The sequence below is a fragment of the Rhipicephalus microplus genome, chromosome 2, assembly GCF_043290135.1.
Source record: "Rhipicephalus microplus isolate Deutch F79 chromosome 2, USDA_Rmic, whole genome shotgun sequence".
NCBI classification, from domain to species: Eukaryota; Metazoa; Arthropoda; class Arachnida; order Ixodida; family Ixodidae; genus Rhipicephalus; species Rhipicephalus microplus.
This window is the reverse complement of record NC_134701.1, coordinates 51,226,584-51,249,665: the sequence shown is the minus strand read 5'-3', so window position 1 is coordinate 51,249,665 and position 23,082 is coordinate 51,226,584. Positions and strand designations below refer to the sequence as shown.

The 23,082-nt window shown below is 45.8% G+C and overlaps 1 protein-coding gene across 2 annotated transcripts in view; it reads left to right on the top strand.

Annotated features, from left to right (window-relative positions):
* LOC119170891 (uncharacterized) overlaps nt 1-23,082 on the top strand; it is a 106,564-nt gene that overhangs the window by 55,387 nt on the left and 28,095 nt on the right. For both annotated transcript variants that reach the window (XM_037422170.2, XM_037422169.2), the window contains exons 8-9: nt 4,349-4,708; nt 22,224-22,377. In XM_037422170.2, coding sequence (XP_037278067.2) covers nt 4,349-4,708; nt 22,224-22,377 — 514 coding nt within the window. The remainder of the gene's footprint in view (nt 1-4,348; nt 4,709-22,223; nt 22,378-23,082) is intronic.

Below are 23,082 nucleotides of genomic sequence, written 5' to 3'. Positions count from 1 at the left end.
CAATAATAATGAGATTTAACAGACTGTTAGATCTGTTGATTCTCATTAATATTGTGTCAAAAGACAGAAAAACGAGCCCTTAGGTATACACTTCTTTTCCACATATATATATATATATATATATATTATATACATATTATAGTCGAGCCCGCTTATAACGAACCTGAGCGTGACGCGGCATCCGTTCGCTGTATGACGAAGTTCGTAGTAAATGAAACACAGCTTTTTAAAAAAAAGTTGCGAATGAAAACAGATATTTTTTTTTGCCCCAAAATGTCCGTGATGCACGTGTTTCGAAGAGCAGAAGCGATAAGGGCAGTCTCGAGTTGATTTAAAACAGCAGGGTGCTCGTTCGCCGAGGCCCGTAGCATAAGCTGCATGAGGCACTGGCTCCAAAGTTTCGTCGTTCTTGCAATCCGATTCCTCCAAATCGCTCTCGCCATGGACTTCATTCACAATGCCTTGATCTATGCACGGTTCCGCAGTGTCGGCATCATCATCGACCGTAATTAAACCATCGCAACAGATGTTTCACCCGCTCTTCCAGGTCGGAGTCGACGATGCGCTGCTACAAATCGCTACCGCAGTTCAGAAGCTTCAGGCTCGGCATCAGGCCCGACGTCGACGAAGTCAGCCTCGCGTAAAAGGTTTCGTGCGCATGTAGCCGTCACCGCCGCCCACGAAATATTCATCATCTCCAGAGTTGAATGCCGGGACGCCCAAAGAGGCAAGTTGGCTACTAGGTGGTCAACAGCTATGAGCAAACGCTCCGCAACACGGCACCTAACGCTTGGATTACACTCAAGCTAAGCGGTCACAGTTTCGACGTTTTGTTGAGTGGCAGTAAAAAGCGTGCTAGTCCTCCCGTCGGCCATCATGACTGCACACGCACACCAAAAGCGAGCAAGTTGCGCACACGCGAGATACATGCCAGAATGCGTGGAACAGCTCTTCGCCCGTTTCCAGTGAGAAAACGAGACTAATTCGAGCCAGTGTGGCGGGCGTCGCGGAGCAGTGGAGACAGGTGAAGGGGTTGTGATCAAGAGAGGAGAGCAGACTTGTGAGAGAAGGGCAAATAGTTGCGATAAAGTGAGGGGAGGCTGCGGCACGAGGGCAACCTTGAAAACCGATAAACACGGGAAGGAGGCAGGGTGGGCAGCTTCACGGAGGAAGGAAAGGTAGGAGAGGCCCTGACGTCACTCGTGAAGCTGCGATGAAACCGGAAGTCGGCCATATTGGCTGGGCAAATTCTCCTCCCTTGTTTACACCTGAATGTAAAGCAGAAGGCACGACTCTCTCTCAGGCTCGGAAAGCACGTGAGCTGCGCAGCGCTCGTGATGTGACGATCTGAAACTAATGGAAGTCCGGCCACTGGGTCCGTGTTCCGCGTGAAACTCACCGGCATCAGCATTCTGTGACCGTGGTGACTTTGAGCACGGTGCAAGTGACACTTGAACGCAGTTGCTGTTATATTGAGATTACCCGCAATGCTGTGGGAGAGTATACGAAGCGGAACAGAAAAGGTGTCTTAATACACACATGCAAGTTGTTACTGTACGCACACAACACGAAACAACGTATGTGCACATGTTCCTCATTGCGTCTTGCTGGTCTTAACAGCGTCGTCCGTTGTCACAAGCAGGAGCACTGCCCAATCGTCACTGACCTTCAAGGCGTTCGTCTCCGTTCCACTTCGTCATGGTGCCCAGCACTAATTGCTTCATCCGCGTCATCCGCTGCACGACACATGGATATGCACTCGTTCTACGCACTGTTAAAAACCCGTGATAGACAAAAGGATTTGTAAATGTTGCTAAGAGTACAGTAACTGCCAGGAGAACACTGCGCAACCAATAACGCGGCGCAGAGCACGGATATTGTCCGCCACGGCTCAGCACGAGACCTGGGGAGGCACACATGCCGCTGCCAGCCGCGGCCGCTCACTGCTAAACCATCTCCACTGCACTACACTATAGCAACTACAACTATAGCAACGGCGCCATTGTGCCCAGTGAATATGGCCGCCATGATGTCGTTTCTTCCACACTTTTCACGTAGCACGCCGGCTGGGCATGCCCTCTTCTTCCTTTCCTTCCTCCATGGGTAGCTTGTTTGCAAGGTCCGCGAAACTCGCACGTAGAAAAACTTGGAAACAGTGCCTGCACGCGCAGAAGTCAAAGCATGGCCGCCTGGATCGGTGCATGCGGCGGTGTTCAAAGAATCGGTGCCCGCGGTCGAAAAATCGTTTTGTTGCGCCGGCGCGTTTGTGTGGCCTCACGAATTTCGATATTCCACGATTTATTCCGCGCAAATTAACAGCCATTTTCATGCTTCCACATGCGTACAGAGGGCATGCTGAGCCAAGTGCGAAGTGAGCGAGAACAAGTCCTAAACACGAAATGAATCGCAAATTATGAGAACCGGTGGGGTAGCGTACGCACGTGCACTAGATGGAGGCTATCGGATACAGCTGGTGGCCGACGATGTTGGCAAATGGTCTGATCACTCCAGGCCGGCGATGCCAACGACAGTACCAGCAATCAAAAACAGTGTAGATGGCTGACCGGTCTTCGAAAGATTGGTGGCAGTGTGAAAACACGGGCCTCGTCTGGCGATGCGGGGAGCTCAGAGTAGCGGGGGGACAAGGACGGAGGGGCGTGTAAGAAAAAGCAGTCGGGGCATGGAGGAAGGAAACAGCTTTCCTTCCTCCATGCCCCGACTCGCAACTAGAGAGGGGCAACTAGAGGGTCACAAAGGCAGGGTCGGTGTTTAACAATGATAATGTATGGGCACCTTGCCGATGCCTGATCAATGGTCGAAATTGGTTTCCCGGGAAGTCGGCAGACCACTGGCTCCGTTCGCTGTAACCGATCAACGGCGCTTGGAGACGTTTGTTGTAAGTGCGATTTTGTGCCATTGAATTAATGTATATTTTCACGGTCACGCGGATATTGTTTGTTTTAAGCGAAAGTTCATTTTAAGTGGGGCCGTTTTATGTGGGCTCAACTGTATGTTCAAATTGGGGGGGGGGGGGGGCACGAGCCTGATCTGCCACCCTCTGACTACGCAGCATTTTAGCGGCTCAAAAGCCCTTTTTTCTGCTCTCAAAAGGTTTTAGTTGCCTCAAAATTTTTTTTCCTGCTATAAAATCCAAAATACACTTTCCGCTGCTCTGGAAGCACTTTTTCGTGCTCAAAAATGCTGCTCCGGAAACCTTCTTTCCTGCTCCAAAACTCACTTTTGGTTGCTCCAAAAACCTGCTCCAAAATGGCTTCTGCCAATCACATCACTGCGACTCCCGCTACTTATGTTATAAGCAATCCATGCTTTTTGCTAACCATGGAGGGATTTTCCAGAACAAATATTTTCTGGGACATGATCTCTTCCATAATATGAGGGCCCCGCCTCCGCTCAGGGGGGTCAGTGAGCCAAAATTCGCAAGGCACCAGCCAGCAATGCATGTAGCAAGAACCGAATTTATTGCACAACTGAAAACGATCACAAACAGCCTTCAGGACCAGCTCAATATGGCACTAACGCACACAAAAGAACCGAAACCTGGAACAAACAATCCCCGCAGACTGGCAGTCAATGGAACATATGCAGCGAAACAACAGCAGGAAAGCCAGCGTGAAACATAACAGCAGGGAATCAAACTCACACGCAACTCGATGTAGAATACTCGCCATCAACTGGCCTTAGCCGATGCTCCCAAACCGCGTGGCCTCTCCTCTGTAGTGCGCACGGAAGAAAAACCCATTGCGCCTAGCGCGATTGCCACCACATTCTATCGCTGGCCTGCAACCGAAAAGCCGCCGTGCTCGTCTCCCCTCTCTCCTTATTGGCCAGCCATTTTTCCGCTTCCTGTGGCTTTTTTGGATGCTGACGCTCGTCCTCCGCATGTGCAATGCACATGTGTTCTTCTCGCCCTGCTTCCACCGTGCATGCTGCAGATAAGGGCCCATCGGCCCGACAGATATTTTCTGTAGCTTAGCTGTGAGCAGGTGCGCATGTGTGCAAGACATAGGGTGATGGTTCTGGTGCTGAGCTGCATGTGAACTTTTAGAAGTTATGTCGTCTCGAAAAGCAGTTGTTCAATATTACCACTGCAGTGTGTTACATCCTTGTAGCACATTGAATTAATATGGTTTCATAGTAAATAGGCTCTTTAAGAAAGATACCAGACATGTGTAGAGATGGAATGGGTTAGACATTAGACATCGTCCGCTGTCTACTTTTTTTTCGCGCTTCAGCTGTAAAAATTTAGATGTTAAAGCTTGGCAGTTTCACAGAATTTTCCAGCGACACAATGTGATGAGAGCCATTGCATGTCGTCATTGTTTTGCAGAATGGCAGCCGACCTCCGGATGCGCGCTCTTCCATCTCTAAGAAGCCCGTCTCATCGTCCAAGTCGATAGCTGCTGAAGACGAGGAGGAGGAGGACACCTTTTACGCATACTCGCACAAGCCCAAGGCCCCGCTGCACAAGGGCTCCTCTTCTTCATCGTCTCAGTTGGCGAAAAAGCCGTCTTCCAGCTCAGGAGACGCGAAGCGCAGTTCCTCGGGTTCTGCCTCCTTGCACAGCCACAAGTCATCATCGCACAGCAGGGACGAGAGTCGCACGTCCGCTCACAAGTCAGCTGTTCTGAACCGTGCTCGAGAGGAGGTGCGCCGGAAAGGTGACGAGAAGCCAGCAAGTAACTCACGGGTGAGCACCGTGGTTTCATTTAAGGTGAAGGTTTCTCTGGGTACCTTTCCAGGTTTTCGTGAATGTGTCTGCTTGCGATCTTGCCAAATAGGTGACACAGCAGCTGGTCTAGTCTTACTTATCTGTCCATTGGGGTGCCAGGTCATACGCTGCTTCAATTCTGCCTAGTGGCTTCTGGGCGCTCAATCCTTGTGTTTGGTTCACGTGCGACATCTCTTGCCGGCCTCTTGAGTCTGCACTTGACTGTGTTTTTGCTGTAGCCAAGCTAAGAAAGTAACTTTGCTAGAAATGTTCCTTGTTATTGTGTCGACCCCTTTACAGAACGTGGGTGGAAGAGGCTGAGCAAAAGACATGTTACCTTCACCCATGAACAAAAGTATATGGACCATGGTCGTCAGCACGCAGTCTAGTGGTGAGCCATCTGCTTTTGAGAGCATTTCTCTGATGCATTACGTCCGAGCAATACGTTTGACAGTAATTTCGTTGGAGCAGTGTTCTCGACAAGAGATGGCTTGCCACTATACTCGGGGACAACTTTCTGTGGCTATGAAGGGAAGGCAACATTCGCGGAGCTACTGCTCCTTTACTCTTCCGCGAAGTAATCCGATTTGGTTTGCGTTTTGAATGATGGCTGCGTTCATGTCATGTAATCCTACTGCACACATTTTGATAGGCCTGCTTACACAGTCATTTGTGAGAGAAATTTGACACGAGCTCCTTCCGCGAGTCGTCGGAATAGCTGGACCTAATGACAAAGACGCCATTTTGATTGTGAGGTGCACGTAAAACGTTCAATGTTTTCAGACGCACAAGAATGCGAAATGACTCTTGACAAAGCAACAACAAATAATGGTATCGCCTCGACGTGTGCAGCGTCTCTTTATGAACAGCATCTAGTAGAAAGTAATGTTGTTCATTTTTCTTACTTTCACGCAGAAAACATGGGCGTACTCGTGGCACTATATTCTACAGCGGTCGCACATGCTCAATTTGGCTCCGTAGCCTTCCCTTCGTTGCCACTGAAAGTTGTCTCCGAGTAAAGATGGTGCAGGTGGCGATTTCAGCATATGCAGATGCGGAAGTGCTGCATCATTCTGTGCCAGTCTGACCTTCTGCGCCTAAATGGCAATTTGCACCTGCAATGCAAAATTTAGTTGAGTTTCATCATCAACCGGGCAACACTCGGTGGCTACACAAAAGACGCAACCGCATTCATATCAAATGTAGTTTGGTCAAGTCGCATTTTAGTTCATGCATGAATCTCGCGCCGCTGGAACAAAATGCATGAATCTTGTTAAGGTGCCACGTTTGTGTGCATACCTCATTATGCGACTCTTTATATGTTTTAACAGCAAGGCTGTTAGTCGAACTGTAAAGACGGCAGTGGTGTTGCTAAAAACTCTCTGCACCATTGCCGAGCACAGCGCGAGCTCTGCGATGGAGACCATTGAACCATATAAATTGGAAAATGAAAATGAGTTTCATCGGCGAAGTAATGAATGCAATAGCAACAATTCTAAAGTTGTAATGGTAATGTCGCATGTAGTCCTTTCTATTTGTGTTAAAGTTAAGCCTGCTTATAACAAACCTCCATATAATGAATTCCCCCATTTAACGAATTTTTTCTATTCCCTGTCATTACTCCATGGAAGCACATTATTTGCGACCTCTACGTAACAAAGTAACAGAAAAAGTCAACCTTGATAAAACTAATTTTCGTTACGGAAAATCTAGAAATTTCGCTCCATATTTTGTTGTTTTGGCAGGAGCATGCATTTTTCGGGGTGGCCCCGCCGCCGCCGAAGCGCAAAGCAATGGCGGTGGCAGCTTCGTAGCCTTGGTGACTCCCAGGCGAGAGTGAGCGCTCAATATAGCACGCAGATGTGTGAGAGGCGGACAGGCAGGCCTGCGCCTCATGAGCCGGTGTTACCGCCATTCTTGCCGCTCTAGCCACATGCAAAGATGTGCCCTCCCCCTCCAAACCAAGAAAAGAAAACTACCTTTGCATTGGCAGTGCCACGCTTTCAGTTAACGTCACATATGTGGGGCCGTGATGGATATGGAGGGTGATTTATCAAATAGTTTTTCATGATATCCATGTCATTCGGTTCTTTTTTTTCGATACCAAGCGTGCGCGTATGCATGGTTTCACTGCATGCGCATGGTGTGGCCCGCGGCAACGATCAGCTTAGCTCTTTTTTTTTTTTATTGCGGAGAATCGTGTTGTCACAAGTGTTGCGGAATCACCACTCCACAATTAGAATGATATCGGAATCATTCGTGACGCCAGAATGAAATGGAAGTGGAATTATGTCTTTTATTGAAAATGGAGCACGTGTTCTTTAAAGTGCTGTTAGCCGTCTGCTGTCTTCGCACCCTTCATGTCTTTGTGCTAGCTTTTGTCACCGTTGGCCAACTCGGACGCATGTTTGAAAAAATGCTTTTCTAAGTTTTGATGTGTAATAATGCAGGCATAATGCGTATTAATGCTGGCATGATGCTTTTGTTCACTGCAATCACACCTCCTACTCCCCCCCCCCCCCTCTTTTGCCATACTTTCCGCTCTATCTAGACACATGAGCGCCTTCGCCTGAAACTCTGTCGGCGAAGTCTTTTGAACAGCGCAGCTCACAGTCCTGCGCGATGAACTGTGGGCGCTCCCACTTTGTACAGACAGAGAGAAATAACCATTTAAAAGTATTGGTTCCTGAAGCTGCCTGAAGCAGGAAAGCCCATGTAACCATGGCCACAGCGCCTCCCCGATTCCTGAAGAAAACTCACGCACCAAACTAAACCCACGTTCACTTTGTGCTAGAGGGTGGAGGGGGAGAAGGCCCGGGTGGTGGCGCTGCCGCACCCGGGTGGTGGCGCTGCTGCACCCGGGCGGCTGAAGAAGCACTACCATAATGTAGTACCACATAGGCTCTTGCGTCCAGTGGTTCACGCTTGAGCAGGTATTGTTTTGGAAGCGCAACACATAGTTAAGTGGACGGCAATTGTCTTATCTCACGTTTTATAAGACCCAACCGCTCAAGGAGCTGTCCACTCACAATACTGGTTTTAAAACTGCATGCCGAATCGCCTATTCAGCTCATAACTTTCCGTTAAAAATCAAAACATTTCTATGAATGAAATCAAAATAAAGTTCTTTTTGCATCTTGCACTGCTTGCAACCATAATTGGAGCATGTAGAAAACTGAAGGACACTTGAGCACTTTTTGTGAGGCCAGCTAGTGACCAAGGATCTAGTGATTGATTGCCGAACTTGTATGGAAGATCAGGCGTCCGAGAGATCAAGGCCAGGAGATTACAAGTTCCAGAATCTCGAGCTGAGAGCTGGTCATCCTGCACTCCCAGTGCTCCGGGGTGGCATCATTTCATTATTATCGTCATATTTTTTTTTCTTTTTGCAAATTCGCTTGGTTCCTACGACTCGGCCCATACCCGTGTTTGCATTGCCAAACAATGAGTACATTTGGGAGTATTTTTCTACACCGCTAATAGTTTTTACTGTAATATCATACTCAAATTAGTCATGTCGGCCTCAGTACATGCTTTTTCCAAGTCTGAAGCCCACAATGCATTCTCTAGGTTCACCTTTAGTTAGCCAAAGCCAAGAGTAAGCGTGATATAAAAGTGTGAACAATCTGCCAGTTTGTAAAAAAGAAACCATGGCATAGGTTGGCATACAAACGAATGCATTATCTCAACAGATACTGAAGGGAGAAACAAATTATCCTCGCACGTTGGTTCTCATTGATACGCCACACAAAAAAGGGAAATACTCTATGCCCGGCCTTATTTTTATCTCACGAGCAGTTTAGTACTTGGCACACATAAATAACCTTTGCGGCATGAAAGGCATTGCATACCTGCGCATAGTCAAACACGAAGTTCTTCTCACCCCATCAATGCTTGCGATGTGCGCTTGACAAGCGTGAGTGCTAACGAGCAGTGCGGCCCTGTGTTGCGTATTGGATGCAAAGGCACAAGGTGCCCTAGTAATGGTGCACTGTTCCATCAAATACCAGCAGATCTAAAGCATTTTGTTCCCCATTAACGAAATTTTAGCTTTGTTCATATTCATGACCGCTCAGGACATGGGACAAAACTGCTTAGTTTTCTTGAACACTGCATTTGTCAACATAAGAATATGCTATGTCACCAGTTTAGCATTAATAAATATAAGCTTAAACAAATAAAATATCACAATTTGTTCAAACATGCCGCCCGTGCAAATACTATATGTAGGGGGAGAACTGCTTGTATGGGAGTTGATAGGGTGGTTTTTCGGCACGAGATATGCCACCAAGCTTTTAACTGTCGACCTTAGCAACGTGTTTTACGTACTTTTGCAGTTCTTAATGCATCTCATGACACTGTATTTATGGTGTCGTTCATTTTTTAAGTCAATAATATTATCAGGATGCATTTCCTGTATTGAGGAATCAAAGGAATGGAATAGAACGACCCTGCCATTCCCAGGAAGGGAACGGGCTAATATTTTTTATTCCAAGGAATTACATTGAATGGAATTGCGACAAGTTCCAATTCCCCGAGGAATGGAATCGAATGAAATGGAGGCTTCTATTCCGTAGCACTGGTCGTCACTACTGAGGGAATGTCAGATTGGGTGCTGATATAAACTTTCCGAGACCACGGTAACAACAACGAATCTTCGGAGATCGATTCGTCATCACGTGTTTCAGAGTGCGCTGCCAGTTCGATGAACTCTAACCTTCGCAATTAGCCCTGGCAACACGACGGTCCGTTTAATGCAATGCAGTGAATGCGAGAGCAACAACTTATATATAATGTTATAATGAAGTAAGACTGGCAGCCAACTCTTTTGGATCTGATATAGCGGGATTCCTTCGAAACACTGGTATAAAAAAATACGGCCACTCTAGGGAGAAGAGCTCTTTTCACACAGTCTCTTCGCATTGAAAGCTTGCTGAAATAGCACGCACACCTGCTAGCGACCCCCCTCCCCGCGTTTTTTTATGCTCATGTAACGGGTGGTTTTCTTTCTGTTTGAGCATTCGACGGCAGTTCTAACACGCAGGGAGGTGTTATCCTAGGCGCCCTCCCAGCAGTTGGGATGGGCTGGCACATTTGATCTCTGCTTCAGTAGCACTTACGTGTTTTTGCCCGCTCGTAACAATTACGATGTGGGGGGCATGCTGTCTATTTGGTGTTGTTCATTCGACGGCAGGTCTAACACGTGATAGTATGCTATGGCGGGCAGCCACCGAGCAATGGGAGATCGGCTTGTGTAATCTCTGCTTAAGCAGCCCTCGTCGGCCCAGCTCGCGCAACTTTACGTGCAATTAGAACATACTATGCGCGGGGAATGTTACCAAGTTGTAGTTTACGCGGAGCATGGCAGCGACGGCAAAAACTTGTTAAGTCTCTGTATACTTTCTATCGTAAAAACAAAATTTCCACTTCATCGCTGAGCAATGGCGTGGAGGGTGCATCTAAATTTCCCCACGGTTCTCATGTCGGCTGTGGCATGTCAGTTACCAGAACATAACTTTTTTACATTTATTTTTATAGAGCCTTATTGGGTTTAGTATTAGGATAACTGTTATTAGCTCATCTGTAGTCTTGAGTTGCTGTTTTAACACTAATGTGTGACCCTAAGAATTTGTTCTAAAACTGAATTTCGATGCCCCAAAACACACCTTTTGGTGCTCCAGAGCTGCCCCAAACTGCCTTTTTACTGCTCCAAAGCTTCTCCAAAACCGCATTATTCCTGCTCCCAGAACTGCTCCATAAGGCTGAAGCCCACTTCCACCCCTGCACATGCTCTCATGGTCCATATACTTTCGCTCATCAGTGTACATTTATTTAGTAAAGAGTCCCATGGTCGAGGACAAACATAGTGGAGTAAGAGAAAAATGTCGACCAAGGTAAAGGGCACATTGAGTGGGTGAAAAACGGTGACATGAAGGAGCATTGCTTACTAGGACACCAATAGGGTTTTCCTATTCTATTTTTTACTTCTGAAACGTACCCCTCGAGAGATATTAAATTTGAAGTGGTTGCTGATCCATCTACTAATTAATGCTAATTGAAATTATAAAAGAATGATTTTACGGCATTGCCACATGCTTTTATGCAGTAAATAGAAACATGGTATCAGCAAACACTGGCTGCTGTAGTAAGCCATTCCAGAAATGTTTCATCATTCAAATTCAGAAGCATGGCTAAGAGCACAAGCAAGAATAAGAGGGGCAACCAAGGGGCTTGATTTCTTGTTTATCACAACAAGATGCCAGCAAACTAGGAAACATATGAGATATTAAAGGGGCCATGGCACATCACCCAACAATTTGTAGTTTTCAGCAAAAAATGAAAGTAGAGGGCCTGTGCTGCCTGTACAGAATGCGACTGTGAAAGAAAATTTCTCTGAAAGTTAAGCTCTGCGGCAGTAAACCCCACCCACTGAGGGCGACTGCCACGGCATCTGTGTGCTGCATGGAATGGAGCTGTCGTCTTCTGTTTCAGCTGCTGCGAATAGTTGCCTGTCAAGTTGAAGAAACCTGAAATAGCTTGATCGCTCACACAGTTGATCTGTTTAAGGAATTCAAATGCACACGGCAAGCAACTTGTTACGTCACAGCTCACGTACATGCCATTGTTGCCCGACTCCCAGGCTGCTTCCATGTTCCATTGTAACTCAATTGAATGCATTGAAATTACGCCAGTTTGTTTGCAAACATGCAGAAATTAATTCACATAACACGGAGAGAGCTAGGGCAAAGGTGGAAGCCTCACTCACATACTAAACATGTCACAATAATGGCTTGCCACTGTATCTTAATTTCATGAGAGATGTGCCTCTCGAGTTATGAAATGGAGTTGGCTTCGTAGAAACAAGTGGCTTTGTTTGTGCCACTCTCTTATGTAGCAATACATAGGGGCTACTGTTTGACAGGGTGCTTTGACATTGTGTTGTTATACTCGAGTGGCATACTTGTTTGTTTTCATGCTGTGTGTATGTAAATTAATATCCTCACACAAATACTGTTTACATTTTGGTCGCAACTTGTTTGTGGATGATGTAGAAGCCATTGATGAAACAGACAATGAAGTGCAACAATGAATCAGTGTAGACTGATAGACTGATAAAGTATTCTTTTGAAAACTTCAACTTTCACTAATTTCACAGGGATGAGGTTCACTTAGGGAAAAGAACGTGAGGGTCAAAACTTCATATGCACAGATATAGCACGAAAACAGAACAACGACAAAGGGGCAAGTGGTTCTGTTATCGCACTATAACTAACGTCATGTCATACCAACTAGCCCAAATTGCCGCCCTTCATATGTAAATTTTGTGCTATATCTGTGCACAGGAATGTTGGGTTCAAGTCAAGGAATATTGCATTCAATGAAAGATTTCCTATAAATTTGTTCTGGTAAAGAAAATTTTTTGCTTGTTTTCTCACTTTACAAGCATCTTATGGTCAGCAAGAGTGGAACTTTTGTTGGTAATTTGAAAAGATAATTTGCAAGTACTATGTATAAAAATTGGTTTTGCCTTTAGTTTACTCTCACTTGAACATACGGTTTACAGGAACTTTTCGCATGGAATAAATGTATGATAGCTCATATTCAAGCCTTCAAGTCATTGGCATCGTAAGCTTTTTTTTGTTGTGCACGCTCTTCTTCACTGTTACTCTGCAGCTAAAGATTATAAGGGCGTGATTGTGGAGGCTAGTACAATGGTCCACCACCACTTATCTACTATCTACTGAAAAATGTTTGGTCAACGTAGGCGGAAAAAGTGTGTGCATAAGTTCGTGGTGTGGTCATCTTGATAGAAGAAGCCCACCACCTAGACTTATAGTGGAACTTCACTAACGGCGTGGGCGCTGCCAGCAACTGCGACGGGCCCCTCCCTTTTAGTGAGGTGTCTGACCAGTTCTCCAGGACAAAATAAAGTGCGTTTTACTTACTCACTTATAGCATGCTCTGCATCATTGTTAAAGGAGCACTGTGACACAAATTAAGCATGTAGTTTTCATCACTTTTTCTGAAATTGCAGAATGCACTGATATGGTTGCACACATGGCAATGCGAAAAAAAAAAGAAATAAGGTTGTTATAATTTTATTTCAATAGAGACACTGCAATAGTTTCAGACTTCAGCGACACACAACTATTTTGGGATCAGCAGTCATGTTTCATCATGTGGGAAAGATGGAATTGGCCGGGCGTTTTAATTGATTTGAAGCGACAAATCGAATTCAGCATTCACAGAGCGCTGTTATTCCCCACTATTGTGCCCTAATAATCATAAAAGCAGTCCTTATACTTCATCAGATACAAAAGGATTTTTGTTTTTCAATGTGAATTTTTAAGAACACTTAAAAATGACATTTGGTGGGCTGCACAACTGTCACCACCATGAGGCAAGTCGTCCGGTATGTCTCTGCTGCATGGTGATTGTGACCAGCCTTTGATGTAAAGGGGAAATGGGACACTTTTCTCCCGTCACCTGGAGGGGTTTTGAAGTTGCTGTGCGCCGATTCCGATCATTCTTGTGCGTTCATCTCAGTATTCAGCACCACACACACTCTAGCGCTCAATCTGTTCTTAATTTCTCTCTTAATGAACATGCACAGATTGTCGCTGACGTATTGTCCAGCCACTCTGTACCCATGCTCTAGCGCATGCTTGGCCAGCTTTCAGTTTAAAACCGGATGGTAACTAGCCTACCAGTCCATTATGCCTTTCGCAGCTGGTGTCCAACAAAGTCCACTATAACAACACACTGAGGCTTTAGTGCACACGGATGAAGACACAAACGAAAGTAACACAAGGACCAGCTTCAGTATGCAGCATAACTGACTAGCCCGTCTTCTGTATTATTGCACAAACGCGACATCAAAAACGTAGTGCCATATGGTGGCACATGCTACGTTGTGGGTGCACGTTGGGCATGGTTGTTTCTTTTTTCTTTCTTTTTGCTTTTCTTGGGAACATTTCGGTGCACATACTACGAACAAGAAAACGAAAGGTGAGAAGACAAACAGGCGCGAACTCACAACTCAGTTTATTGAAGGAAGTGTATGAAACATATATGCCAACATATATGCTCGTCAGTGTATGTGCATAAAAAAAGAAACAAGCAAGAAAGGAAAACAAATAAAAACAAACAATAACACGCCATGACAGTAATTTTTTACAACGTGCTGCAGAATGTGAAAGTTAAGTATGGCTCAAAAAGCTGAACTTCTTGTTAGTTAGTGCAATCAATGGGCTGCTTACTCATTTATCAGTGCACCTTCTGATATGTAATGCTTCTACTATTTCCCAAGTTAGCCTGCCTTTGTGATTCGTTATGGGTTTATTATGAAAAGCAAATATGGTATCTTTGTGTCTTCTAGTGAAGTATACCTCTAGCCACACGGCAAGAATTCTTTAGGAGGCAAAACTGCACTCGCTCAGGCGTCATGAAAATGTCACAAAATCGGGCACAGCACTGACGCTGCCTCTATCATGAAACTCTGCTAGCAGAGTGGGAAAAATGTGTGCATTGCTCTCACTGCACTCTCGTTGAAGGCCACTCCATGTCGAATCGCCGTTTGAGACCAAGTGGATGTGTTCTGGTGCATACCCACTGGCTTCAAATTTTAACGCTGTAGCGTTTAAGAGCTCGTTTAGCAGAAATGCCGACATTTGTGTCGCTGTTTGTGAGTGAGAAACTTACGTTGTTCTTGACTGAAAAATGAAGATGCAAATAAAATGAGCAGGTATGTTTACTTTGAGCCACCAAAGTAGCTGTCCTTGCATGCTTTCTGCACTTCAGGTCAGGTCCAGTTCATTTTTCCTTTTATGTGTGTATCTTTGTGTGTTTGTGTCTGTATGTGTGTGCATGTGTATGTATGTGTGCGTGCATGTGTGTGTGAACAGCTGACAAGTAGTTGAGAAAGCACGGAAAAATGAAAGGCACGCAGTTGGGCAAGAACACTGACCATTACATTTTGTCCAGGAGAGCTTCGCCGCCACCAGGCTCACTCCAATAGCATCGTTTCTATGTGTCCCTCTCTGCTCTTGATCTTTCGTTGCTCTGGTGCAACCCGCAGGGGCGCCTGCGCAAGTAGGTGTTTGGTGTGTAGCGACACCACGGATCCGAGCTAACAGGGGGGTTTCGGCTCCCTCCCACGCCTAGCCGTGCGTGGCTTTGCCGTGCCCGGGAAAAAAGGGGATCCTGGGGGTTGAGCCGACGCCGGGTGATTGGATCTTTAAGGCCCCCCGGCGGAGGCAACACACCCCTTTGGCACCGGCTCCACGCAGACGACACCCCTGGGCTGACCCACCCAGGGGAAACCGGCAGTCGCCTTTTCCTGTCTCTCCCTCTCTTCATCTTCGTCTTTCCCTCTTACTTTCAATCTTTCCTGTTCTCTCCTCTCTTCAATTTACTTCTGTTTTTCCTGGCAGCAAGGGTTAACCTTGTGTGGCTATCCAAACTAGGGTAAACCATATTAGGTTATAGTAAATGCGTACTGCTGGCGTTGAGCAGACATGCCCACATGCTCTGTCACGTCCCCTTGTTGGACTCCGTGGTGGGTGGTAGGCGCCGTTACCGAAAATACACATTTTCCCATGGGATCCTCGACCCCCTCTCTAACTGATCGTGCTTCGAAAAGGGTACGCACCGACGCAACTTCACTACTTTGGCCCAAAAACAGAGAAACTTTCCCAAAATACCATGTTCTCCACTGCTAACAATCATCTACAAAAGCTAGAGCAATCTCACCCTTCCTTGTGGCCAAGTGCTTGAGAGAGACCATTGGAACTGGTTATAAGGCCACGAAGATGGCAAGTGGAGATTTGCTTCTCGAATTAAAAGACAAGGAACAGTACAATAAACTCTCGCACCTTGTAGCCTTTGGTAACATCCCCGTCTCTGTGAGCGCATACCGTGCCATGAATACATTGAAGGGCGTGGTATCGGACGAAGATTTGATGACACTGAGTGAAGAGCTCTTTGATAGATGGAAGGACCAAGGTGTAATACATGTCCAGCGCATCAAAATTAGACGTAACAACAACGAAATAGCAACAAAGCACTTGATACTCACCTTACACTCAACCACCTTACCTGAGACTCAAAACTGGCTATGTAAAACTCCCATGTCCGACCCTTCATTCCAAACCCGAGGCATTGTTTCAAATGCCAGCGATTTGGTCATGCATCCCAGAGCTGCCGAGGACAGCTGATGTGTGCTAAGTGTGGCACAACCGGCCACAGTGCTGATGAATGTAGTCATGACGAGGTCCTCTGTGCTAACTGCGAAGGTAGTCACCCTGCATACTCCAGAGCGTGGCCAGCCTGGAAAAAAGAAAAAGAAATAAGAACTGTAAAAGTTAAGAAAAATATCACATTCAGTGAAGCAGGACAATGGGTTTCGTTATCATTGGCATTAAAAACACCTTTTGCCGAAGTGGTGCAACGAGGGGCGGCATCACAAAGGCCCTTGGAAGTTGCCCGGACCGCGCCTAGCGTGCCGAGGCCAATGCCACAAGCCCCTACGGCAGGAGCTGCCAGCGCTGCCCTGCCCACATTCAGCCTGTCCACACCAGTGACCTCTACAAGCTCTGGCAGCAGCCAGGGCAATCACGAGGCCAAGGGGGCTTCATCGACCCCCAGCTCGGTGGGGACAAAGACTTCGTCGATCGAGGCGAAGTCTAAGCGACGCACAGATCGCTCTGTAGAGCGGGCGTCCAGTGCCTCGCAAGAGGCTATGGACACCAGTTCAAGCCAAACGGCGCAGGAAGCGCCGAAGGAGCGGCGAGCTTTTCTCGACCGCCCCAAAAAGGACAGAACGCCGATTACAGGGCCTGACAAAGGCCTTGTAAAATGAGTTAATCTCCGTCTTCTTTGCATACAGCACTTTTTCTCTTTTTTTTCCACTATGGACAAAATCATACTGTGGAACGTAAGGGGAATACTTAGAAATTTAGATGACGTCTAAGAACTTCTGAGTAAGTTCAACGCGAAAGTGCTATGTGTGCAAGAAACGCACTCCTAAGCACAAGGACTTCCTACGACAATATATTATTTTCCGAAAAGACTGGGAGGATGTTGTCGTACCATCTGGCGGTGTAGCCATTATAGTTGATTGTAGTATAGCATGCCAGCATTTGAAGCTCCAAACGGCCCTTGAAGCAGTGGCCATTCGAGCTGTACTTTTTAACAAACTCATTACCATATGTTCTGTGTACATACCACCGCATCAACAGCTACACAGACGTGATCTAGAATCATTAATAGATGAACTCCCAGAGCCGTTTCTGGTTCTAGGTGATTTCAATGCACACAATGTCCTGTGGGGCGATGCTCACTGTGATGCGCGAGGACGTCTCATTGAGCAGCTCATTTTCTCTTCTAGTTTGTGTCTTTTAAATATAAAGGAGCCTACGTATTTTAGCCTTGCAAACAAGACGTACTCCTCCATAGATCTTAGCATTTCATCACCGTCCCTTTGACCTGTTTTTAAGTGGAACGTTCTTAAAAACCCTTATGGGAGTGACCACTTCCCAATCATCCTGAGTGCGCCGAACAAAGATAAACTACCCCCGCAGGTTCCTCGATGGAAGATTGACTCAGCTGATTGGGAAGGGTATAGAACTCTTACACACATGACATGGACTGAGCTGTCTGCCCTGACCATAGATGACGCTGTCACGTATCTTACAGCTTTTATACTTGATGCCGCATCTAAATGTATTGCCAAAACGAGCGACATGTCTTCTAAACGGCGAGTCCCATGGTGAAACGACGCATGCAGGAAAGTACGGACCACTCAGAACAAAGCATGGGCGTTGCTTCGCGATTCCCCTACAGCAGAAAACATGGAAAATTTCAAGCGGGTCAAATAGCAGGCAAGGAGAACGCGTCGACAAGCTAGACAAGAGAGCTGGACAAAGTTTATATCCAGTATCAACTCATACACAGATGAGGGAAAAGTGTGGAATAAGGTGAAGAAAATTAAGGGCCAACAAACGTATTCACTTCCACTAGTAAATAGCCTCGGGGAAAGCTTGGAGGATCAAGCCAACTTTCTTGGCACACATTTCGAACACATATCGAGCTCCTCACACTACTCCGAATCCTTCCAGAATTACAAGGCACGAATAGAAAAACAAAAGTTAGAACTGCGAACAGCACTAAGCTGCTGTAATACATCTACCCCAGGTTCTGACAACATAATGTACGCGATGCTGAAGGAACTACCCTCTGAAACTAAAGAAACCCTCCTCTCTCTTTATAATCGCATATGGTTTTCAGGTGTGATCCCCTCCTCCTGGAAGGAGGCTGTTATAATTCCAATTTTAAAGCAGGGAAAGGATCCCTCTACTGTATCAAGTTACAGACCTATAGCGTTAACAAGCTGCCTCTGCAAACTATTTGAAAAAATGATTAATTGCCCCTTACTCCACTACTTAGACACAAACAAATTGCTCGACCCATACCAGTGCGGGTTTAGAGAGGGCCGATCTACCACCGACCATCTTATACGTATCGAGGCACACATACGTGAGGCTTTTGTTTATAATTAATCAGTTTTTCTTATCTGTGTTCCTCGACATGGAGAAGGCCTACGATACTACGTGCAGGTTTGGAATATTGAGAGACCTCTCACACATAGGTATACACGGTAATACGTTCAGTGTCATTGAAAGCTATCTGTCTGATCGTACATTCCGCGTTAGAGTGAGCAAGGTTCTGTCTCGAACATTTGTACAGGAAACCGGAGTGCCACAGGGTGGGGTGCTCAGCTGTACGCTCTTAATTATAAAAATGAATTCTCTTCGTCTGTACATCCCACGTAATATCTTTTATTCAACATATGTCGACGATGTAGGTTTTCAATCGTGTTCTTTTGGGATCTGTGAGCGACAGGTTCAGCTCACCCTTAACAATGTATCCAAATGGGCTGATGAAAACGGGTTCAAACTGAACCCACAGAAAAGCACCTGTGTCCTTTTTTTACGAAAAAGAGGCTTGCACCCTGATCCTGAACTGGTCGTTAAGGGTGAGCGTCTACACGTAAACACCGAACATAAGTTCTTAGGTATAATTCTAGATGCGAAGTTAACCTTTGTACCGCACATAAAACATCTTAAAAATAAATTGAATATCCTAAAGGTGCTGTCAGGAACAACGTGGGGCAGCGACAGAAAGTGCCTCATGAATCTGTATAGAAGCCTCATACGCTCACGCCTTGAGTATGGGGCAATAGTCTTATCACTCTGCCACGCCAAGCGCTCGGAAAATGTTGGACCCTGTTCATCATCAAGGCATCCGCCTGTCCACAAGCGCCTTTCGAACAAGCCCAGTTGAAAGCCTTTATGTAGAATCGGACGAGTGGTCACTCCATCTGCTGAGAACATATTCTTCCTTCATATATTTCCTTAAAGTAAATGCGAACAGTGAGCAACCCGCATATTCTATCATCAACGACCTGTCCAGCTCTCAACTTTTTTGCAATCAGCCCGCAATGGCATGCCCTTTCTCGCTGCGTGTTAGAGACCTAGCTGAAGAAACAGATGTCCCGCTGCTTGAATACCACCTGAGCCCCCCCGCTCTGCGGCTCCCGCCATGGCAGTGGCAGGTTATAGACTGACACATCTTTCGTAGTTGTCACAAAGCATGCCTCCCCCATACACATTCCGATGTATTTCTTAGAGCTGCAACATAAATATGACTGTCCAGAATATTATACTGATGCATTCAAGTCCCATACTGGCGTGTCCTATGCGGCGGTCGGCCCATTCTTCTCGGATGCCGGCGTTCTGTCCACCAGCACAAGCATTTTTACAGCCGAGGCTTACGCGTTATTCGTAGCCGTTAAACACATCAAAGAATTGAATACGTCAAGAGTAGTTATATACACAGACTCCCTGAGTGTCGTGAAAGCGTTGAAAAATCTAAGAAAAACACAGAAACCCTATAAATATATCCTCTATTCAATACTCTGCGCGGCCTATGCTTCCAAGCAACATATCATCGTGTGCTGGGTGCCAGGACACCGCGAGATTGAAGGAAATGTGTTGGCTGACCAGATCGCCTTGTCAATGAATGGAAGCACTGCCAACTCTTCAGTTGCTGTCCCTATAATGGACCTAAAACCAAACATACGGAAAAAACTCAGGGCTTACTGGCAGAAGGTATGGGATCTACAAACTCATAACAAGTTACACTTGATTAAACCATACCTCGGTAACTGGCCACCCATGTCGAAAACGCGTCGTACAGAGGTCAGTCTCTGTCAGCTTAGAATAGGACACACACACAGCACGCACACACACCTTTTGTCCGGTGGTGACCCACCCAGCTGTCACAGATGTGGCCTTCCACTTACCGTACTCCACATACTCCTTGAATGCTCTGAGCTAGAGGCTTACAGGAAAAAACATTTTCCACTAGCGTACAAGGAACACATACCCCTTCACCCAGCTATGTTTATTGGTCGCGAACCTTTTTTTAAATATAATGCATTGAATGCATTCTTAAAGGAAGTAAATACTATCCATGTTATCTTCTCAAGTGATCGGTAGCACAGCCTCTGAAAGGAGGCTGCTGCTGCGGATGCTACATCCAAAAGAGCACCTGTCTCCCAGCCCTTGGGACCAAGGGCGCTGGCGAGAAATCGGTGCTAATATAATGCTCCTATTTTATGATGTCATGATAACTAAAGACTCATTCTCACTAGGCATGCTTCACTTCACTTTCATGATTTTAATAAATGTTTGTCTTTCGCACCTTTAGAGCGCAGAATTTTAGGCCCTTTTACAGCCATTTACCATAACCATTGCTCTCATCCGGTATCATTTCCTGGCGCTGTTTCGCCATCAATGGCCCTTGCGCCATTAAACAACATATATCATCATCATTGCTCTGGTGCAAGCCAACGCCTCCAACCTTACTGGGCCACTGGAAACTTTGAGGGCGATTGCCTTGTTCTTGCAGGATGCCTACTCGCTGTCGCAGTTTGGCAGAACGTACTTTCGCCACACATCGAATAACCGCTGGTCGAAATGTTCAAAGCACTCTTTTTCGTCACGCTGTGAAAAGCACGCGCAGACACCGAGGAATTGCCCAAGTTGGCAGCGCCGGCGCAAAGCGAGTAACACGAGAAAGCCATCATCGCGAACTTTCCCTCCCAAGGCCACTTACGCATGCGTGCGCGCAACATGTAAGCGAGAAGTGAGGTGTGTTTGCATGTGCAGGTGCCAATTGTCATGTGCTCAGGGACCATTTAGCAGCGCGTTTGAAGCGCTGCACGGCCTCTGATTTCGGCAGTACAGTAGACTCATTAAACGAAACCTGAAGGGATCGAAAAAATGTGTTCAGTTTAACAGGAGTTTCGTTTACTGAGAGGTGAAGTGGGTTGTAGCATTCAAGTATGAAACCAACCATATCAGTGGAAGTTGTTCCATTTAAGCAGCAGTTCCCTTTAACAGATTTCCGTTTACTGAGAGTCTACTGTAGTAATTGGGACCGAAACACCTGTTGCGTCTACCGATGTTACAGACAGAAATCTGAAAAGATTTACAATATACAAGGACCTATCGGGATTTTTTGCGTCCCCTCCATAGAAGCGCATGTAAAAGATAGCAACAGGCTGAAAGCGTCATTTGGCGAGCTTCGGCGTAAACCGCATTCCTGCGTTGCTTTATCGTGTTGTCCTCACGCGCTGCTGCAGACTGGAAGTTTGTCCTCCTCAAATATTCTTGCTCCGTGCCTCTAGCACATGTGTCTCCTGCATCCAACCAGAACATTGGAGATAGTTTTTCTGATACTTGCCAATGAGTAACAAGCTCTGAAACTTGAACATAAGATTCCTCTGAACGTTTTTAGATATATATGTGTTTAGGTAGGGGATAACGGCAGAACTAAGGACACACACACACGATGTGTGTGTGTGTCTTCTTTCTTGTGGGTGTGTTTTTGTCCTGTTATCCCCTTGCTCTACTACGAACCAACTTGCCAAAAAAAGTTTTGATGTGTTTAGCTCTTGTAAATAACCAAGGTATGACTGATTTACTTTTTTTTTGCTCACCTAAACTTTGTTTAAATCGTGTCTTAAAAGCTATTTAGGTAATTCACAGGAGAAGAAAAGTGCGTTCCAACAAAAGTAAGGAAGGAAAAAAAATAACAAAAAAAGGTTTATTCTGTCGTAAACTTCATTTTATCAACGATCGTTACATCAAGGTATGACAGTATTGTGCAAGCTTGGTACGTGTTTGATAGACAAATGATCATTCCTCTTGATGGATAAAATCAGCGATGTGTGTGTGTCTCTCTTTTTGTGTCTTTGTCGTGGTGCGCTATACCCTTATAAATCACTTTAAAGCATCAGTATCTATCATTCAGTGGCCCTTCAAGGGACTTTCTTTTCCTCCAGTACTGTATTGAAAAGAGTTACTTTGTGTTTTCATTTATTGCAAGGTAAGTGATACTCAGACTGCGTTCAATGTGTTTCCTGAAGCTAAGTGAGGAGGAGCTGGCCAGGCGCAAGGAGCAGGCGCTGCGCATCAAGCGACAGCTGGAGGAGAAGCGCAAGGAGTCGATGCAGCCTGCGCTTACCAAGCCCAAGAAGCTGGAGGAACAGTACGAGGACCTGTACCGTAGGCTGCAGGGAGGTCAGTGCCTGCTGTCACTGACTGCTCACCTCGAGGAAGCGGCTGAGCCAGAATTTTCTCTGCTAAACAATTTACCATATGTATTTTTTGTCCATTAATATCTCAACGTATCTCAAATGGAATTGCCAATTTTACCAACTCTCTCATATTTTTTCTCTGCTAAAAAATTTATCATTGGTATTTTTTGCCCATTATTTTTTCTCAAAGTATCTCTAATGGAATTGCCAATTTTATCAACTCTCTCATATTGAGGTCTAACTATAGTACTCTGTCAGTGGGATTAAGTTATTCTTTTAACGCACCTACGAGAAAATGACGACATTGTGCAGCATGATGTCACTTGAAACTTCACTTGAGCATTTGAGTAATTGAACACTGGGAAAACAGGAAAAATGCTTTAGGAATGTCAGCTTGGTAGACACTACGCTTTGGCACTGCAATTATTTGCACCCTCTGAAGCCTTTTGCGCATGCAAGGAATTCACTTATATGGTATTGGTTATCAGTTAGTGCTTTTAGTGCTAAAATTGTTGATACCATCCTTTCATGCTAATTGTATGGAAAGCTGTTTAATATTCAACAGGTATTCAAAGAGCAGTCAGCATTTCACATTATTCTGGCAATATATTTGACTCCTATATTCGGTCATCACTCTTCACAGTGCAAGTGTTGTGCTCCGTTTTTTCGTTATAGGGTGGGGTGGTTT